This window comes from Amaranthus tricolor, chromosome 8 (assembly GCF_026212465.1).
Source record: "Amaranthus tricolor cultivar Red isolate AtriRed21 chromosome 8, ASM2621246v1, whole genome shotgun sequence".
NCBI classification, from domain to species: domain Eukaryota; kingdom Viridiplantae; phylum Streptophyta; class Magnoliopsida; order Caryophyllales; family Amaranthaceae; genus Amaranthus; species Amaranthus tricolor.
This window is the reverse complement of record NC_080054.1, coordinates 12,924,534-12,941,707: the sequence shown is the minus strand read 5'-3', so window position 1 is coordinate 12,941,707 and position 17,174 is coordinate 12,924,534. Positions and strand designations below refer to the sequence as shown.

General features: G+C 36.1%; 1 protein-coding gene across 1 annotated transcript; it reads left to right on the top strand.

Annotated features, from left to right (window-relative positions):
- Window positions 1-1,993: 1,993 nt before the first annotated feature.
- LOC130821549 (uncharacterized) lies at window positions 1,994-12,291 on the top strand. The gene is made up of 4 exons (XM_057687338.1): window positions 1,994-2,108; window positions 6,376-6,467; window positions 7,073-7,158; window positions 7,245-12,291. Exons 1-4 carry the CDS (start codon window positions 1,994-1,996, stop codon window positions 12,289-12,291), a joined length of 5,340 nt encoding a protein of 1,779 aa, XP_057543321.1.
- Window positions 12,292-17,174: the final 4,883 nt, after the last annotated feature.

Here is a 17,174-nt window from a genome sequence, read left to right as displayed (position 1 = left end):
TACTTAGTGAATTTTTGCTGCTCAAAGAAACCATCCAATCTAGAATAAGTTTCTAAGTTGCGTGGGTGTTCTCTTGTTTCGTTCCTTGTTAAGCTTGTTTTTAAGCTAATTCATACACTCTAAAACGGTCCCATTACACTTCCACATCAGTATCTTGATGACATCCTCATCTATAGCAAACGTGAAGATGAACATTTGTTACATTTATTGGAAGTTTTCACTGTATTAAGAAAGCAAAAATTGTATGGAAAACTTGAGAAATGTAATTTTATGCTATATGAGGTCACTTTTCTTGGTTACATTATTTCAGGTGAAGGTGTGAAAGTTGATCCAAGCAAGATTGAGGCTATTCAATCATGGCCTAGTCCCAAGACACTCACGGAGGTGCGCTCATTCCATGGGTTAGCTTCCTTTTATAGGAGGTTCATTCGCAATTTCAGCACTCTCATGGCTCCCATAACCGAGTGCACAAAGAAGGGTTCGTTTGAATGGACTCCTAAAGCTCAAAAGGCCTTTGAGGAGGTCAAAGAGAAGATGTGCAACACTCCAATCCTAGCACTTCCAGATTTCTCAAAGCCATTTGAAGTTGAGTGTGATGCAAGTGGGAGGGGAATTGGTGCCGTTTTGATTCAAGAAGGGCGTCCTATTGCCTATTTTAGTGAGAAGTTGAGTCAAGGCAAGCTGAACTATTCCACCTATGACAAGGAGTTCTATGCAATGGTGAGGGCTCTAGATCATTGGTCACATTACTTGAGGCCACAACCATTCATCCTACATTCTGATCATGAGTCTTTAAGATTCATTCATGGCCAAAAGAAGCTGAATTCGAGGCATGCTAAGTGGGTGGAGTTCTTGCAAACATTTAACTTTTCCTCTAAATACAAGAGTGGGAAAGCTAATGTTGTTGCGGATGCCTTATCTAGAAGACATTCTCTACTTGGAGTGGTGGAAGCTAAGATCCTTGGGTTCGATTTGATCAAGGAGTTCTATAAAGAAGATGATGATTTCAAGCCTATTTTGGAGAGGTGCGTGAATGGAGTCTATGATTTTTTTTCCTTACAAAATGAGTTTCTTTTTAAGGGAAATAGATTATGCATTCCTAAGTGTCCTATTCGAAGTCTATTGATCCATGAGGCTCATGGAGGTGGACTAGCCGGTCACTTTGGAGTTCAAAAGACCATGGAGCTTCTTCAAGCTCATTTCTATTGGCCTAACATGCTAGCTACTGTCCATCATGTGGTGGCTCGTTGTTCTACTTGTCAAAGGGCCAAGATGGTGTTTCAAAAGGGTCTCTACAAGCCTTTGCCTATTCCAGAAAGACCTTGGGAAGACGTGAGTATGGACTTTATTGTGGCTTTACCTAGAACTCAGAGAGGTAAGGACTCAATCATGGTGGTGGTAGACCGTTTCTCTAAGATGGCTCACTTCATTCCTTGTCACAAAACTGAAGATGCAATGAAGGTGGCTAAGCTTTATTTTGATGGGATTGTGAGATTCCATGGAGTCCCAAGGACTATTGTTTCTGATAGGGACACAAAATTTCTAAGTCACTTTTGGAAATCCTTGTGGCGCCTAATGGGGACTAAATTGCTATTTTCGACCTCTCATCATCCTCAAACTGATGGACAAACGGAGGTGGTCAATAGGGTGCTAGGTTCTTTGCTTAGGACCTTGGTTAGTAAGAGCACCAAAGATTGGGATGTTAAGCTAGCTCACGCTGAGTTTGCTTATAATAGGACCCCTAGTACTACCACAAAGTATTCTCCTTTCGAGGTGGTCTATGGTTCCAATCCTTATGTTCCTATTGATCTTATTGCTCTTCCTCAAGACAAATTCGTGCATGGAGGTGCCAAGGAGCAAGCTGAATATAATCAAAGTCCACAAGGAGGTAAGAAAGAATATTGAAAGGGCAAATGAAATCTACAAGAAGCAAGCCAACAAGCGCGTCAAAAACGTGAGAAGCTTTGAGGTTGGTGACTTGGTGTGGATTTACATGAGGAAAGAAAGGTTTCCTAATCAAAGGAAAAACAAGCTCATGCCCCGAGCCGAAGGCCCATTCGAAGTGGTGGAAAAGATAAAAAACAATGCCTACAAGGTTGATTTGGGAGGTAAGTATGGCGTTTCAAGCACGTTCAATGTGGGAGATCTAGCACCATACTATGATGATGAAGAATTGAGGGCAATTCCCATTGAAGAAGGGGAGGATGACCAAAGTGGTCAAGGTTCGAATAGTCCAAATATTCCAGTCCAAGAATCCAACGTTAGGGAATTGATTTTGTCTAAATTCTTTTTCGAGATTACGCCTACAAGCTTTGGTATGCATGGTCCGAATATGTCCTCAAATGGTTGCACTTTGCTAAGCGTGACTAACTATTTCATTCATGAGACAGATTAAAGACATTAAATGGATCGGTTACAAGGAATTAATTCCAAACGGTTTTGGAGTTCAAAGGGGCGTGTTTTTAAGGAGATTTAAAGCTGGTTTTTAATCTCATTTAAGAGGTATTATTAGGAGGTTTTGCTGGTTTAATTTCGTGAATAAAGAGGCTTGAATGAAGAGTTAATTCGTGGCAGTTACAAAGGCATTCAAGGACAGCTTTAAATGATGGTTTTGAACAGTTTTGGAAGGTTAATGGCTGGACGTTTTTGGAGTTAATTCTCCTTCATTTAAGCTCATTTGTTTAAGTTAAATTAAGGGTAGTAATGGGCATTAATTTGGACGGTTATGAGCCAATTAATAGGCCCTTTTATTTCAGTCTTGTTTTTAGAATATGTAAAGGCATTATTGAATGTAACTCAAGCTATATAAGGCTTGGAAATGATCAATGAAAATTCATTCAGAAATTTGCCTAAACAAAACCTTCACGTGTGTGAGTTCTAACTTTGCTAGGAGTTTAGCTAAGTTGTCAATCCAAGGTTGAGAGTTTCTCAATTTTGAAGAGTTCGAGTTTTGGTCGAGTGTTCCCAAAGCTTGACCTTAGTAGTCGTTGTCTAGGTTGAGTGTTCCCTAAACACTTCTACACCCAAACAAGTGAGTGAGTGTTCCTCCTTGTTATATCCCCAAGTTAAGGGTGAGTGTTCCCCTAAACTTACTTGTTTCTTTCCAATTATCCTTCTAAAAAAACCTATCACACATTCCCACGTTTTATCCCATTTGTGAACGAAGTTTTTCAACTTAGTTTACACATCAGAACGATGAAGAATGAACAAGAATCAATGATCAATGAACAATGAACGATGAAGAATGAACAAGGATCAATGATCAATAATGAATGAACGATGAAGAATGAACAAGGATCAATGATCATTGAAGAATGAATAATGAAGAATGAACAGGGATCAATGATCAATTAAGAATGAACGATGAAGAATGAACAAGGATCAATGATCAATGAAGAATGAACGATTAATAATGAACAAGGATCAATGATCAATGAAGAATGAACGATGAAGTATGAACAAGGAATGATCATTGAAGAATGAACGATGAAGAATGAACAAGGATTAATGATCATTGAACAATGAACGATGAAGAATGAACAAGAATCAATGATCAATGAACAATGAACGATGAAGAATAAACAAGGATCAATGAGCATTGTAGAATGAACGATGTAAAATGAACAAGGATCAATGATCAATAATGAATGAACGATGAAGAATGAACAAGGATCAATGATCATTGAAGAATGAATAATGAAGAATGAACACGGATCAATGATCAATGAAGAATGAACGATGAAGAATGAACAAGGATCAATGATCAATGAAGAATGAAAGATTAATAATGAACAAGGATCAATGATCAATCAAGAATGAACGATGAAGTATGAACAAGGTTCAATGATCATTGAAGAATGAACGATGAAGAATGAACAAGGATCAATGATCATTGAACAATGAACGATGAAGAATGAACAAGAATCAATGATCAATGAACAATGAACGATGAAGAATGAACAAGGATCAAAGAGCATTGTAGAATAAACGATGAAAAATGAACAAGGATCAATGATCAATAATGAATGAACAATGAAGAATGAAGAAGGATCAATGATCATTGAAGAATGAAAAATGAAGAATGAACACGGATCAATGATCAATGAAGAATGAACTATGAAGAATGAACAAGGATCAATGATCAATGAAGATTGAACGATTAATAATGAACAAGGATCAATGATCAATGAAGAATGAACGATGAAGTATGAACAAGGTTCAATGATCATTGAAGAATGAACGATGAAGAATGAACAAGGATTAATGATCATTGAACAATGAACGATGAAGAATGAACAAGAATCAATGATCAATGAACAATGAACGATGAAGAATGAACAAGGATCAAAGAGCATTGTAGAATGAATGATGAAAAATGAACAAGGATCAAGGATCAATAAATAATGAATAATGAAGAATGAACAAGGATCAATGATCATTGAAGAATGAAAAATGAAGAATGAACACGGATCAATGATCAATGAAGAATGAGCGATGAAGAATGAACAAGGATCAATGATCAATGAAGAATGAACGATTAATAATGAACAAGGATCAATGATCAATGAAGAATGAACGATGAAGTATGATAAAGGTTCAGTGATCATTGAAGAATGAACGATGAAGAATGAACAAGGATTAATGATCATTGAACAATGAACGATGAAGAATGATCAAGAATCAATGATCAATGAATAATGAACGATGAAGAATGAACAAGGATCAATGAGCATTGTAGAATGAACGATGTAAAATGAACAAGGATCAATGATCAATAATGAATGAACAATGAAAAATGAACAAGGATCAACGATCAATGAAGAATGAACGATGAAGAATGAACAAGGATCAATGATCAATGAAGAATGAAGAATGAACGATTAATAATGAACAAGGATCAATGATCAATAATGAATGAACAATGAAGAATGAACAAGGATCAATGATCATTGAAGAATGAAAAATGAAGAATGAACACGGATCAATGATCAATGAAGAATGAACGATGAAGAATGAACTAGGATCAATGATCAATGAAGAATGAACGATTAATAATGAACAAGGATCAATGATCATTGGAGAATGAACGATGAAGTATGAACAAGGATCAATGATCATTGAAGAATGAACGATGAAGAATGAACAAGGATCAATGATCATTAAACAATGAACGATGAAGAATGAACAAGAATCAATGCTCAATGAACAATGAACGATGAAGAATGAACAAGGATCAAAGAGCATTGTAGAATGAACGATGAAAAATGAACAAGGATCAATGATCAATAATGAATGAACAATGAAGAATGAAGAAGGATCAATGATCATTGAAGAATGAAAAATGAAGAATGAACACGGATCAATGATCAATGAAGAATGAACTATGAAGAATGAACAAGGATCAATGATCAATGAAGAATGAACGATTAATAATGAACAAGGATCAATGATCAATGAAGAATGAACGATGAAGTATGAACAAGGTTCAATGATCATTGAAGAATGAACGATGAAGAATGAACAAGGATTAATGATCATTGAACAATGAACGATGAAGAATGAACAAGATTCAATGATCAATGAACAATGAACGATGAAGAATGAACAAGGATCAAAGAGCATTGTAGAATGAATGATGAAAAATGAACAAGGATCAAGGATCAATAAATAATGAATAATGAAGAATGAACAAGGATCAATGATCATTGAAGAATGAAAAATGAAGAATGAACACGGATCAATAATCAATGAAGAATGAACGATGAAGAATGAACAAGGATCAATGATCAATGAAGAATGAACGATTAATAATGAACAAGGATCAATGATCAATGAAGAATGAACGATGAAGTATGAACAAGGTTCAGTGATCATTGAAGAATGAACGATGAAGAATGAACAAGGATTAATGATCATTGAACAATGAACGATGAAGAATGAACAAGAATCAATGATCAATGAACAATGAACGATGAAGAATAAACAAGGATCAATGAGCATTGTAGAATGAACGATGTAAAATGAACAAGGATCAATGATCAATAATGAATGAACAATGAAAAATGAACAAGGATCAATGATCATTGAAGAACGAATAATGAAGAATGAACACGGATCAATGATCAATGAAGAATGAACGATGAAGAATGAACAAGGATCAATGATCAATGAAGAATGAACGATTAATAATGAACAAGGATCAATGATCATTGAAGAATGAACGATGAAGTATGAACAAGGATCAATGATCATTGAAGAATAAACGATGAAGAATGAACAAGGATCAATGATCAATTAAGAATGAACGATGAAGAATTGAAACAAGTACGCCTTCTACATATGATCAGCACAAGAGTATTACTGGGAACAGTACAGAGGAACAGCGTGCGGAACCCAGAACAGTCCAAGATCAGGGAGTTGATACACAAGGAACAGGAACTGAGGAACAGCTACTGACTAATATGGATGTACATGGTCCAACCTCGAGAAAAGCATACATAGTTTTGCATATAAAAGAGAAAGGATAAGGAACAACTAAATAAGGAACAGTTACGTGTTCCCAAACCCTGACAGAAAGATTAGCGCGTTTTTTATTAGTCTTCTGTTATAGCCGTTAGGACTTGGGCGCCTTTTCTTGATTTCTAGCCGTTAAAAGGAGGAAGCCAAATCTATAAATAAGGCCCTCCTCCAGATTGTAATAATCATCATGTATTCCTATTTTCAGATTTGATAATTCATATTCAGAGTTTCATTCAGAAGACAAGTGTTTGTTCCTGTTTGTTCTTCATTTTCGGTTGAGAGTTTGAGAGCGTTCAAGCCTTTCACGGATTCATACTTCTCCAAGATTACGTTGATCTTTGTGAGAATTGTGAGGATTAAGGCCTTGTATTCCTTAGGGGAATCAGTATCTTCTTCCAGGATAAGTAGTCTCCCAAGATTACTTAGAAATCGCCCTAAAACGACCCATTTTAATCGAGATAACCTTTACTGTTGATTGTCTGATTGATGATCGAATAATCAAAGAAGTCATAAACAAATCTTCCGCTGCAAACTTGTTCCAACTTGGTATCAGAGCCGTGTTCTGAGGAGGGACACAAGGAGATACGAGGTAATAGGTAACATTGCGTTTTCTGTGAAGAAGAGTAATCAGAGGATCAGGTATCGTTTGTATTTGTTTCGATTGGAAATCACAGGTATAAATTCAATTCTTCTTTGTTATTAATTTCTGTGATTAAGATTTGTAGAGTTCAAATCGAATCATTTTACACAATTGATTGTGGAAAAAGATTTCTGAAATCTGATTCTATTGTCATTGCATGCGTATCAATTTGGTATTCGATAATCGAAATTGTTGAGTTTTCGTATAAATTGGTTCATATTAGTCAATTCTTGATTGTTTTAATTGTGTTCTTTGATGAGAAGTTAATCGCCTTCACTTACAAAATTGGATTCATTGCGTTATCTTCTAAAATTGTTGGTTTTAATAATCGGATTTTTAAAAATTGTTTTGTGAAATTAGGGTTTATACATCAGTGCATTCCTTGTTGTTTTTGGAAATTTGTTGCTGAGAAAATTTCTTGCAAGATTGTGGCTGGTGATTATTTGAGTTGTGTGTTTGTTTTGGTTTCTGGAAAAATTGTTGTGAAGATCTTTTTGCAGGTTTTGATTGTTGACTATCATAACATTGTGTTGTTTGTGAATACTTGGGGTAATATGGACATGGATGAAAGATTAGAGACCCTTACCAATATAGTCCAGCAACTAGCCTTGACTGTAGCCAATAACATGGGGAACCAGGGGGAAAGACCACAGCAGCCTCTTCAAAACAATAGGAACAATGAGGATAAAGCCTTGAAAATTGATTTACCTAGTTTTGATGGACAGTCTCCAGACCCTGAGATGTATCTGGATTGGGAAGCCAATTTGGAAAGATATTTTGACTTTAAGGAAACCACACCTGAACAGCAGTTTAAGCTAGCTAAGATCAAACTGACCAAACTTGCTGCTATATGGCTAGAAGGAGTGCAAAAGAAAAGAAGGAGGGAAGATAAAGAAAGAATCAACACTTGGGAAAAACTGAGAAAGCACTTAAGAAGGAAGTATGTTCCACGCAATTATAGACAGCAATTGTATATGAAATGGGGAACATTGAGACAAGACAATAGGACTGTGTCAGATTATATTCAAGAATGGGAACGGTTGTCAGTTGTGTGTGACACCAATGAAACTGAGGAGATGAAGGTTGGGAAATTCATAGGGGGACTGAGGGAAGATCTAAGAAAAAAATTGGAGTTGATCCCAAACCTTACCTTTGGCTTGGCTTGTAGTAATGCCCTTACTTTGGAAAAATATTCTAAGAAGAAATCAAGCATGGGCAGCACCTACAATAGACCAGTGAGGAGTTATAACCCAAAGAATGTTGCTACACCAACACCCACTGTGACTCAGACCAATGCACCAGATAGGATTCCACCCTTGACCAATATCACTAAGGATAAAAATCCCAAGGACTTGAAGGGGGTTGTTTGTTTCAAATTCCATGGACATGGTCACATTAAAAGTGAGTGCCCAAATGTTAGAGCCTTCACTGTGCAAGAATGGACAGAAATTAAAGACTTAGGAAGACCTAGGGCCATGATGGTTAGCAGGAATGGTAGGGAGGAGTTAGTTTGGCCTTCAACATCTGAGAAGGACCCTGATGGTACTTACTGTGTTAATGATGAGGGAGTCCTGGAAACTTTTGAGGGAACTGAAGACAGTGAGGAAGAAGGGGACAGAGAGGAAGTGTATCCTGAGCCTGATTTGCAAAATTTGTTGATTAGGAGGAACTTTCATGCTACCCCAAAGACCAAACCAAATGATCAAAGAGAAAACATCTTCCAAACCAAATGCAAGATTAAGAACAAAGTGTGTGACCTAATCATAGATGGGGGAAGTGAAACTAACTGTGTCAGCAAGGATTTAGTTCAGACCTTAGACTTAGAGACTAAACCACACCCACATCCCTATAAGCTGAAATGGTTGGATAGCAAAGCAAGTGGTTTTGTTAAGAAGAGGTGTTTGATTCAGTTTGCTATAGGATCATTTAAAGACAAAGTGCTCTGTGATGTGTTAGACATGACTGCCTGTCATGTGCTCTTAGGTAGGCCCTGGCAGCATGACAGAAGGACCTTGCATGATGGCTATACTAATGTTTATACCTTGAAACATGAGGGAAAGATTAAGGACCTTATGCCCTTGCCACCCCACAAGACTTTACCTCCACAGCAACTAATAGGTAGTGGCTTTACCTTACCTTCACAGAAGGCAGTAGGCACTTCACTTCCACAGAGACCTGTAGGTAATGTATCTTTAATAAATAGAAAGGTGAGCATTAAGGAGATCAGGAGGGAGGGACTAGCCTTTCTTTTGTTCAGTAAGGAAGTAACACCAGAGAGTAATCAACCAGACCCCAGGATTGCTAATTTGTTGGATCAATTTGCTGATATATTTCCTGTAGAATTACCAGTAGGGTTACCTCCATTAAGGGGTATTGAGCATCAAATAGATCTTATGCCAGGAACAGCACTGCCCAATAAGCCTGCATATAGAACTAGCCCTGAGGAAACCAAGGAGTTGCAAAGACAAATACAGGAGCTTATGGACAGAGGGTATGTCAGAGAGAGTATGAGTCCATGTGTTGTTCCCACCTTGCTTGTTCCTAAAAAGGATGGAACATGGCGTATGTGTGTTGATAGCAGGAGCATGAACAACATTACTATCAAATATAGGTTTCCCATTCCTCGAATAGATGACATGTTGGATGAATTATCAGGATCTCAATGGTTTAGTAAGATAGACTTGAGAAGCGGGTATCATCAAATTAGAATGAGAGAGGGGGATGAATGGAAGACAGCCTTCAAAACCAAATATGGCTTGTATGAATGGATGGTTATGCCATTTGGGCTAACTGGAGCCCCTAGTACCTTCATGAGATTAATGAATGAGGTCCTAAGACCATTTTTAGGAAGGTTTATTGTGGTATACCTTGATGACATACTAATGTACAGCAGAAGTGTAGAGGAACACCTTGACCATTTGAAGCAGCTATTCCAGACTCTTAGGGAACAGAGACTATTTGGGAAACTAGAGAAGTGTTCCTTCTTGCTAACTGAGGTTTATTTCTTAGGATTTATAGTAGGAAGACAGGGAGTGCAGGTAGACCCCTCAAAGATAGAAGCCATTAAGACTTGGCCAGTACCCACTAGTATCACTCAGGTAAGATCTTTTCATGGCCTAGCCTCTTTTTACAGGAGGTTCATTAAAGGTTTCAGCACCATTATGGCACCTATCACAGACTGCACAAAAGGGAACACCTTCAAGTGGACCACAGAGGCACAATTAGCTTTTGAGAAAATTAAGAAAGCCATGTGTAACCCTCCTATTCTGAGATTACCAGACTTTAGTAAACCATTTGAGGTAGAATGTGATGCCAGCAACACAGGGATTGGAGCTGTTTTAATTCAAGAAGGTAGACCTGTAGCATACTTTAGTGAAAAGTTAAATAAGAGCAGGATGAATTATTCAGCCTATGATAAGGAATTCTATGCTATGGTTAGAGCCCTAGAACACTGGTCCCATTACCTTAAGGGACAGCCCTTTGTTTTGCATTCTGACCATGAGTCCCTCAAACATATCAGTGGGCAAAACAAACTTAGTACCAAACATGCTAGATGGGTTGAATTTATGCAAAGCTTTAACTTTGTTGCTAAGTATAAGGCTGGGAAAACTAACATTGTGGCAGATGCTCTAAGTAGGAGAGCACATTTACTAGCTATCTTGGATGCCAAAGTATTAGGTTTTGAGATGATTAAGGAACAGTACAAAACTGATCCAGACTTCAGTACTCTTTACCAGCAGTGCAGCCAACAACCACAAGGCCCATTTAGTATCCAACAGGGGTTTCTTTTCAAAGGGAACAGGCTGTGTATTCCTAGAACATCTTTAAGAACAGCCTTAGTAAGAGAGATACATGAGGGAAGCTTAGCAGGACACTTTGGTATACAGAAAACCTTGGATATGTTAGCCAAACACTTTTATTGGCCAAAGATGTTGGGAACAGTAGGCAAGATTATTTTGAGGTGTGAGCCTTGTATCAAGGCAAAAATAACATTCCATAGAGGGGAATACAAACCCCTACCCATTGCACAAAGACCATGGGAACATGTGAGTATGGACTTTATAGTTGCCCTACCTAGAACACAAAGGGGCAAGGATGCAGTCATGGTTGTGGTAGACAGGTTCTCCAAAATGAGCCATTTCATAGCATGTAATAAGGTGAATGATGCTAATCAAATAGCCAAGCTTTACTTTGCAGAAATTGTACGGCTGCATGGGGTCCCTAGAACTATAGTATCAGACAGGGATAGCAAGTTTTTAAGCTCTTTCTGGAGCACCCTATGGAGACTGCTCAACACTAAGCTTCTGTACAGCACCTCTCATCACCCACAAACTGACGGGCAGACAGAGGTTACCAACAAAACATTAGGGTCAATCCTTAGAACTTTGGTAAAGAAAAATCTAAGAGATTGGGACCAGAAGCTGTGTCATGCAGAGTTCGCCTACAATATGAGTCCAAGCTGGGCAACTAAGATATCACCTTTTGAATGTGTGTATGGAATGAATCCTATAATACCTGTTTCACTAATTGATCTTCCTTCACATTGCAGACCACATGGGGATGCTAAGCAGCATGCTGAGGACATGATGACAATCCATAGACAAACCCAAAAACACATTGAACAAGCTACTGCAAAGTACCAGCAAAAAGTTAACTCAAGCACGTCAGCTCCACATAAGTTCAAAATTGGAGACTGGGTATGGATTCACCTGAGAAAGGAACGGTTCCCAAGACAAAGGAAGAACAAATTAATGCCAAGAGCAGATGGACCATTCCAAATTACTGAGAAATATGGAGACAATGCATTTAAAATAGACCTGCCTAATCGATATGGAGTCTCCCCGATATTCAACATAGGGGATTTACAGCCTTACTATGCTGAGTCTGAATTGGGGACAATTCGAGCTGAAGAAGGAGGGAATGAAACAAGTACGCCTTCTACATATGATCAGCACAAGAGTATTACTGGGAACAGTACAGAGGAACAGCGTGCGGAACCCAGAACAGTCCAAGATCAGGGAGTTGATACACAAGGAACAGGAACTGAGGAACAGCTACTGACTAATATGGATGTACATGGTCCAACCTCGAGAAAAGCATACATAGTTTTGCATATAAAAGAGGAAGGATAAGGAACAACTAAATAAGGAACAGTTAGGTGTTCCCAAACCCTGACAGAAAGATTAGCGCGTTTTTTATTAGTCTTCTGTTATAGCCGTTAGGACTTGGGCGCCTTTTCTTGATTTCTAGCCGTTAAAAGGAGGAAGCCAAATCTATAAATAAGGCCCTCCTCCAGATTGTAATAATCATCATGTATTCCTATTTTCAGATTTGATAATTCATATTCAGAGTTTCATTCAGAAGACAAGTGTTTGTTCCTGTTTGTTCTTCATTTTCGGTTGAGAGTTTGAGAGCGTTCAAGCCTTTCACGGATTCATACTTCTCCAAGATTACGTTGATCTTTGTGAGAATTGTGAGGATTAAGGCCTTGTATTCCTTAGGGGAATCAGTGTCTTCTTCCAGGATAAGTAGTCTCCCAAGATTACTTAGAAATCGCCGTAAAACGACCCATTTTAATCGAGATAACCTTTACTGTTGATTGTCTGATTGATGATCGAATAATCAAAGAAGTCATAAACAAATCTTCCGCTGCAAACTTGTTCCAAGAATGAACAAGGATCAATGATCAATGAAGAATGAACGATTAATAATGAACAAGGATCAATGATCAATGAAGAATGAACGATGAAGTATGATCAAGGTTCAATAATCATTGAAGAATGAACGATGAAGAATGAACAAGGATTAATGATCATTGAACAATGAACGATGAAGAATTAACAAGAATCAATGATCAATGAACAATGAAGGATGAAGAATGAACAAGGATCAAAGAGCATTGTAGAATGAATGATGAAAAATGAACAAGGATCAAGGATCAATAAATAATGAACAATGAAGAATGAACAAGGATCAATGATCATTGAAGAATGAAAAATGAAGAATGGACACGGATCAATGATCAATGAAGAATGAACGATGAAGAATAAATAAGGATCAATGATCAATGAAGAATGAACGATTAATAATGAACAAGGATCAATTCAATGAAGAATGAACGATGAAGTATGAACAAGGTTCAATGATCATTGAAGAATGAACGATGAAGAATGAATAAGGATTAATGATCATTGAACAATGAACCATGAAGAATGAACAAGAATCAATGATCAATGAACAATGAACGATGAAGAATAAACAAGGATCAATGAGCATTGTAGAATGAACGATGTAAAATAAACAAGGATCAATGATCAATAATGAATGAACAATGACGAATGAAGAAGGATCAATGATCATTGAAGAATGAAAAATGAAGAATGAACACGGATCAATGATCAATGAAGAATGAACTATGAAGAATGAATAAGGATCAATGATCAATGAAGAATGAACGATTAATAATGAACAAGGATCAATGATCAATGAAGAATGAACGGTGAAGTATGAACAAGGTTCAATGATCATTGAAGAATGAACGATGAAGAATGAACAAGGATTAATGATCATTGAACAATGAACGATGAAGAATGAACAAGAATCAATGATCAATGAACAATGAACGATGAAGAATGAACAAGGATCAATGATCAATAATGAATGAACGATGAAGAATGAACAAGGATCAATGATCATTGAAGAATGAATAATGAAGAATGAACAGGGATCAATGATCAATTAAGAATGAACGATGAAGAATGAACAAGGATCAATGATCAATGAAGAATGAACGATTAATAATGAACAAGGATCAATGATCAATGAAGAATGAACGATGAAGTATGAACAAGGAATGATCATTGAAGAATGAACGATGAGAATGAACAAGGATTAATGATCATTGAACAATGAACGATGAAGAATGAACAAGAATCAATGATCAATGAACAATGAACGATGAAGAATAAACAAGGATCAATGAGCATTGTAGAATGAACGATGTAAAATGAACAAGGATCAATGATCAATAATGAATGAACGATGAAGAATGAACAAGGATCAATGATCATTGAAGAATGAATAATGAAGAATGAACACGGATCAATGATCAATGAAGAATGAACGATAAAGAATGAACAAGGATCAATGTTCAATGAAGAATAAACGATTAATAATGAACAAGGATCAATGATCAATCAAGAATGAACGATGAAGTATGAACAAGGTTCAATGATCATTGAAGAATGAACAATGAAGAATGAACAAGGATCAATGATCATTGAACAATGAACGATGAAGAATGAACAAGAATCAATGATCAATGAACAATGAACGATGAAGAATGAACAAGGATCAAAGAGCATTGTAGAATAAACGATGAAAAATGAACAAGGATCAATGATCAATAATGAATGAACAATGAAGATTGAACAAGGATCAATGATCATTGAAGAATGAAAAATGAAGAATGAACACGGATCAATGATCAATGAAGAATGAACTATGAAGAATGAACAAGGATCAATGATCAATGAAGATTGAACGATTAATAATGAACAAGGATCAATGATCAATGAAGAATGAACGATGAAGTATGAACAAGGTTCAATGGACATTGAAGAATGAACGATGAAGAATGAACAAGGATTAATGATCATTGAACAATGAACGATGAAGAATGAACAAGAATCAATGATCAATGAACAATGAACGATGAAGAATGAACAAGGATCAAAGAGCATTGTAGAATGAATGATGAAAAATGAACAAGGATCAAGGATCAATAAATAATGAATAATAAAGAATGAACAAGGATCAATGATCATTGAAGAATGAAAAATGAAGAATGAACACGGATCAATGATCAATGAAGAATGAACGATGAAGAATGAACAAGGATCAATGATCAATGAAGAATGAACGATTAATAATGAACAAGGATCAATGATCAATGACGAATGAACGATGAAGTATGATAAAGGTTCAGTGATCATTGAAGAATGAACGATGAAGAATGAACAAGGATTAATGATCATTGAACAATGAACGATGAAGAATGAACAAGAATAATTGGTCAATGAACAATGAACGATGAAGAATGAACAAGGATCAATGAGCATTGTAGAATGAACGATGTAAAATGAACAAGGATCAATGATCATTGAAGAATAAACGATGAAGAATGAACAAGGATCAATGATCAATGAAGAATGAACGATGAAGAATGAACAAGGATCAATGATCAATCAAGAATGAACGATTAATAATGAACAAGGATCAATGATCAATCAAGAATGAACGATGAAGTATGTACAAGGTTCAATGATCATTGAAGAATGAACGATGAAGAATGAACAAGGATTAATGATCATTGAACAATGAACGATGAAGAATGAACAAGAATCAATGATCATTGAAGAATGAACGATGAAGTATGAACAAGGATCAATGATCATTGAAGAATAAACGATGAAGAATGAACAAGGATCAATGATCAATGAAGAATGAACGATGAAAAATGAACAAGGATCAATGATCAATCAAGAATGAACGATTAATAATCAACAAGGATCAATGATCAATAATGAATGAACGATGAAGAATGAACAAGGATCAATGATCATTGAAGAATGAATAATGAAGAACGAACACGGATCAATGAATGATCAATAATGAATGAACGATGAAGAATGAAGAAGGATCAATGATCATTGAAGAATGAAAAATGAAGAATGAACACGGATCAATCATCAATGAAGAATGAACGATGAAGAATGAACAAGGATCAATGATCAATGAAGAATGAACGATTAATAATGAACAAGGATCAATGATCAATGAAGAATGAACGATGAAGTATGAACAAGGTTCAATGATCATTGAAGAATGAACGATGAAGAATGAACAAGGATTAATGATCATTGAACAATGAACGATGAAGAATGAACAAGAATCAATGATCAATGAACAATGAACGATGAAGAATGAACAAGGATCAAAGAGCATTGTAGAATGAATGATGAAAAATGAACAAGGATCAAGGATCAATAAATAATGAATAATGAAGAATGAACAAGGATCAATGATCATTGAAGAATGAAAAATGAAGAATGAACACGGATCAATGATCAATGAAGAATGAACGATGAAGAATGAACAAGGATCAATGATCAATGAAGAATGAACGATTAATAATGAACAAGGATCAATGATCAATGAAGAATGAACGATGAAGTATGATAAAGGTTCAGTGATCATTGAAGAATGAACGATGAAGAATGAACAAGGATTAATGATCATTGAACAATGAACGACGAAGAATGAACAAGAATCAATGATCAATGAACAATGAACGATGAAGAATGAACAAGGGTCAATGAGCATTGTAGAATGAACGATGTAAAATGAACAAGGATCAATGATCAATAATGAATGAACAATGAAAAATGAACAAGGATCAACGATCAATGAAGAATGAACGATGAAGAATGAACAAGGATCAATGATCAATGAAGAATGAAGAATGAACGATTAATAATGAACAAGGATCAATGATCAATAATGAATGAACAATGAAGAATGAACAAGGATCAATGATCATTGAAGAATGAAAAATGAAGAATGAACACGGATCAATGATCAATGAAGAATGAACGATGAAGAATGAACTAGGATCAATGATCAATGAAGAATGAACGATTAATAATGAACAAGGATCAATGATCATTGAAGAATGAACGATGAAGTATGAACAAGGATCAATGATCATTGAAGAATGAACGATGAAGAATGAACAAGGATTAATGATCATTGAACAATGAACGATGAAGAATGAACAAGAATCAATGATCAATGAACAATGAACGATGAAGAATGAACAAGGATCAAAGAGCATTGTAGAATGAATGATGAAAAATGAACAAGGATCAAGGATCAATAAATAATGAATAATGAAGAATGAACAAGGATCAATGATCATTGAAGAATGAAAAATGAAGAATGAACACGGATCAAT

Bases quoted from the DNA above. Each gene is read 5' to 3' on its own strand.
- LOC130821549 (XM_057687338.1), top strand. From the start codon at position 1,994: ATGAGGAAAGAAAGGTTTCCTAATCAAAGGAAAAACAAGCTCATGCCC. The intron at 6,468-7,072 runs GTACATGGTCCA...ACTTGGTATCAG, and splicing joins AGCTACTGACTAATATGGAT to AGCCGTGTTCTGAGGAGGGA. The intron at 7,159-7,244 runs GTATCGTTTGTA...TAAGATTTGTAG, and splicing joins AAGAGTAATCAGAGGATCAG to AGTTCAAATCGAATCATTTT.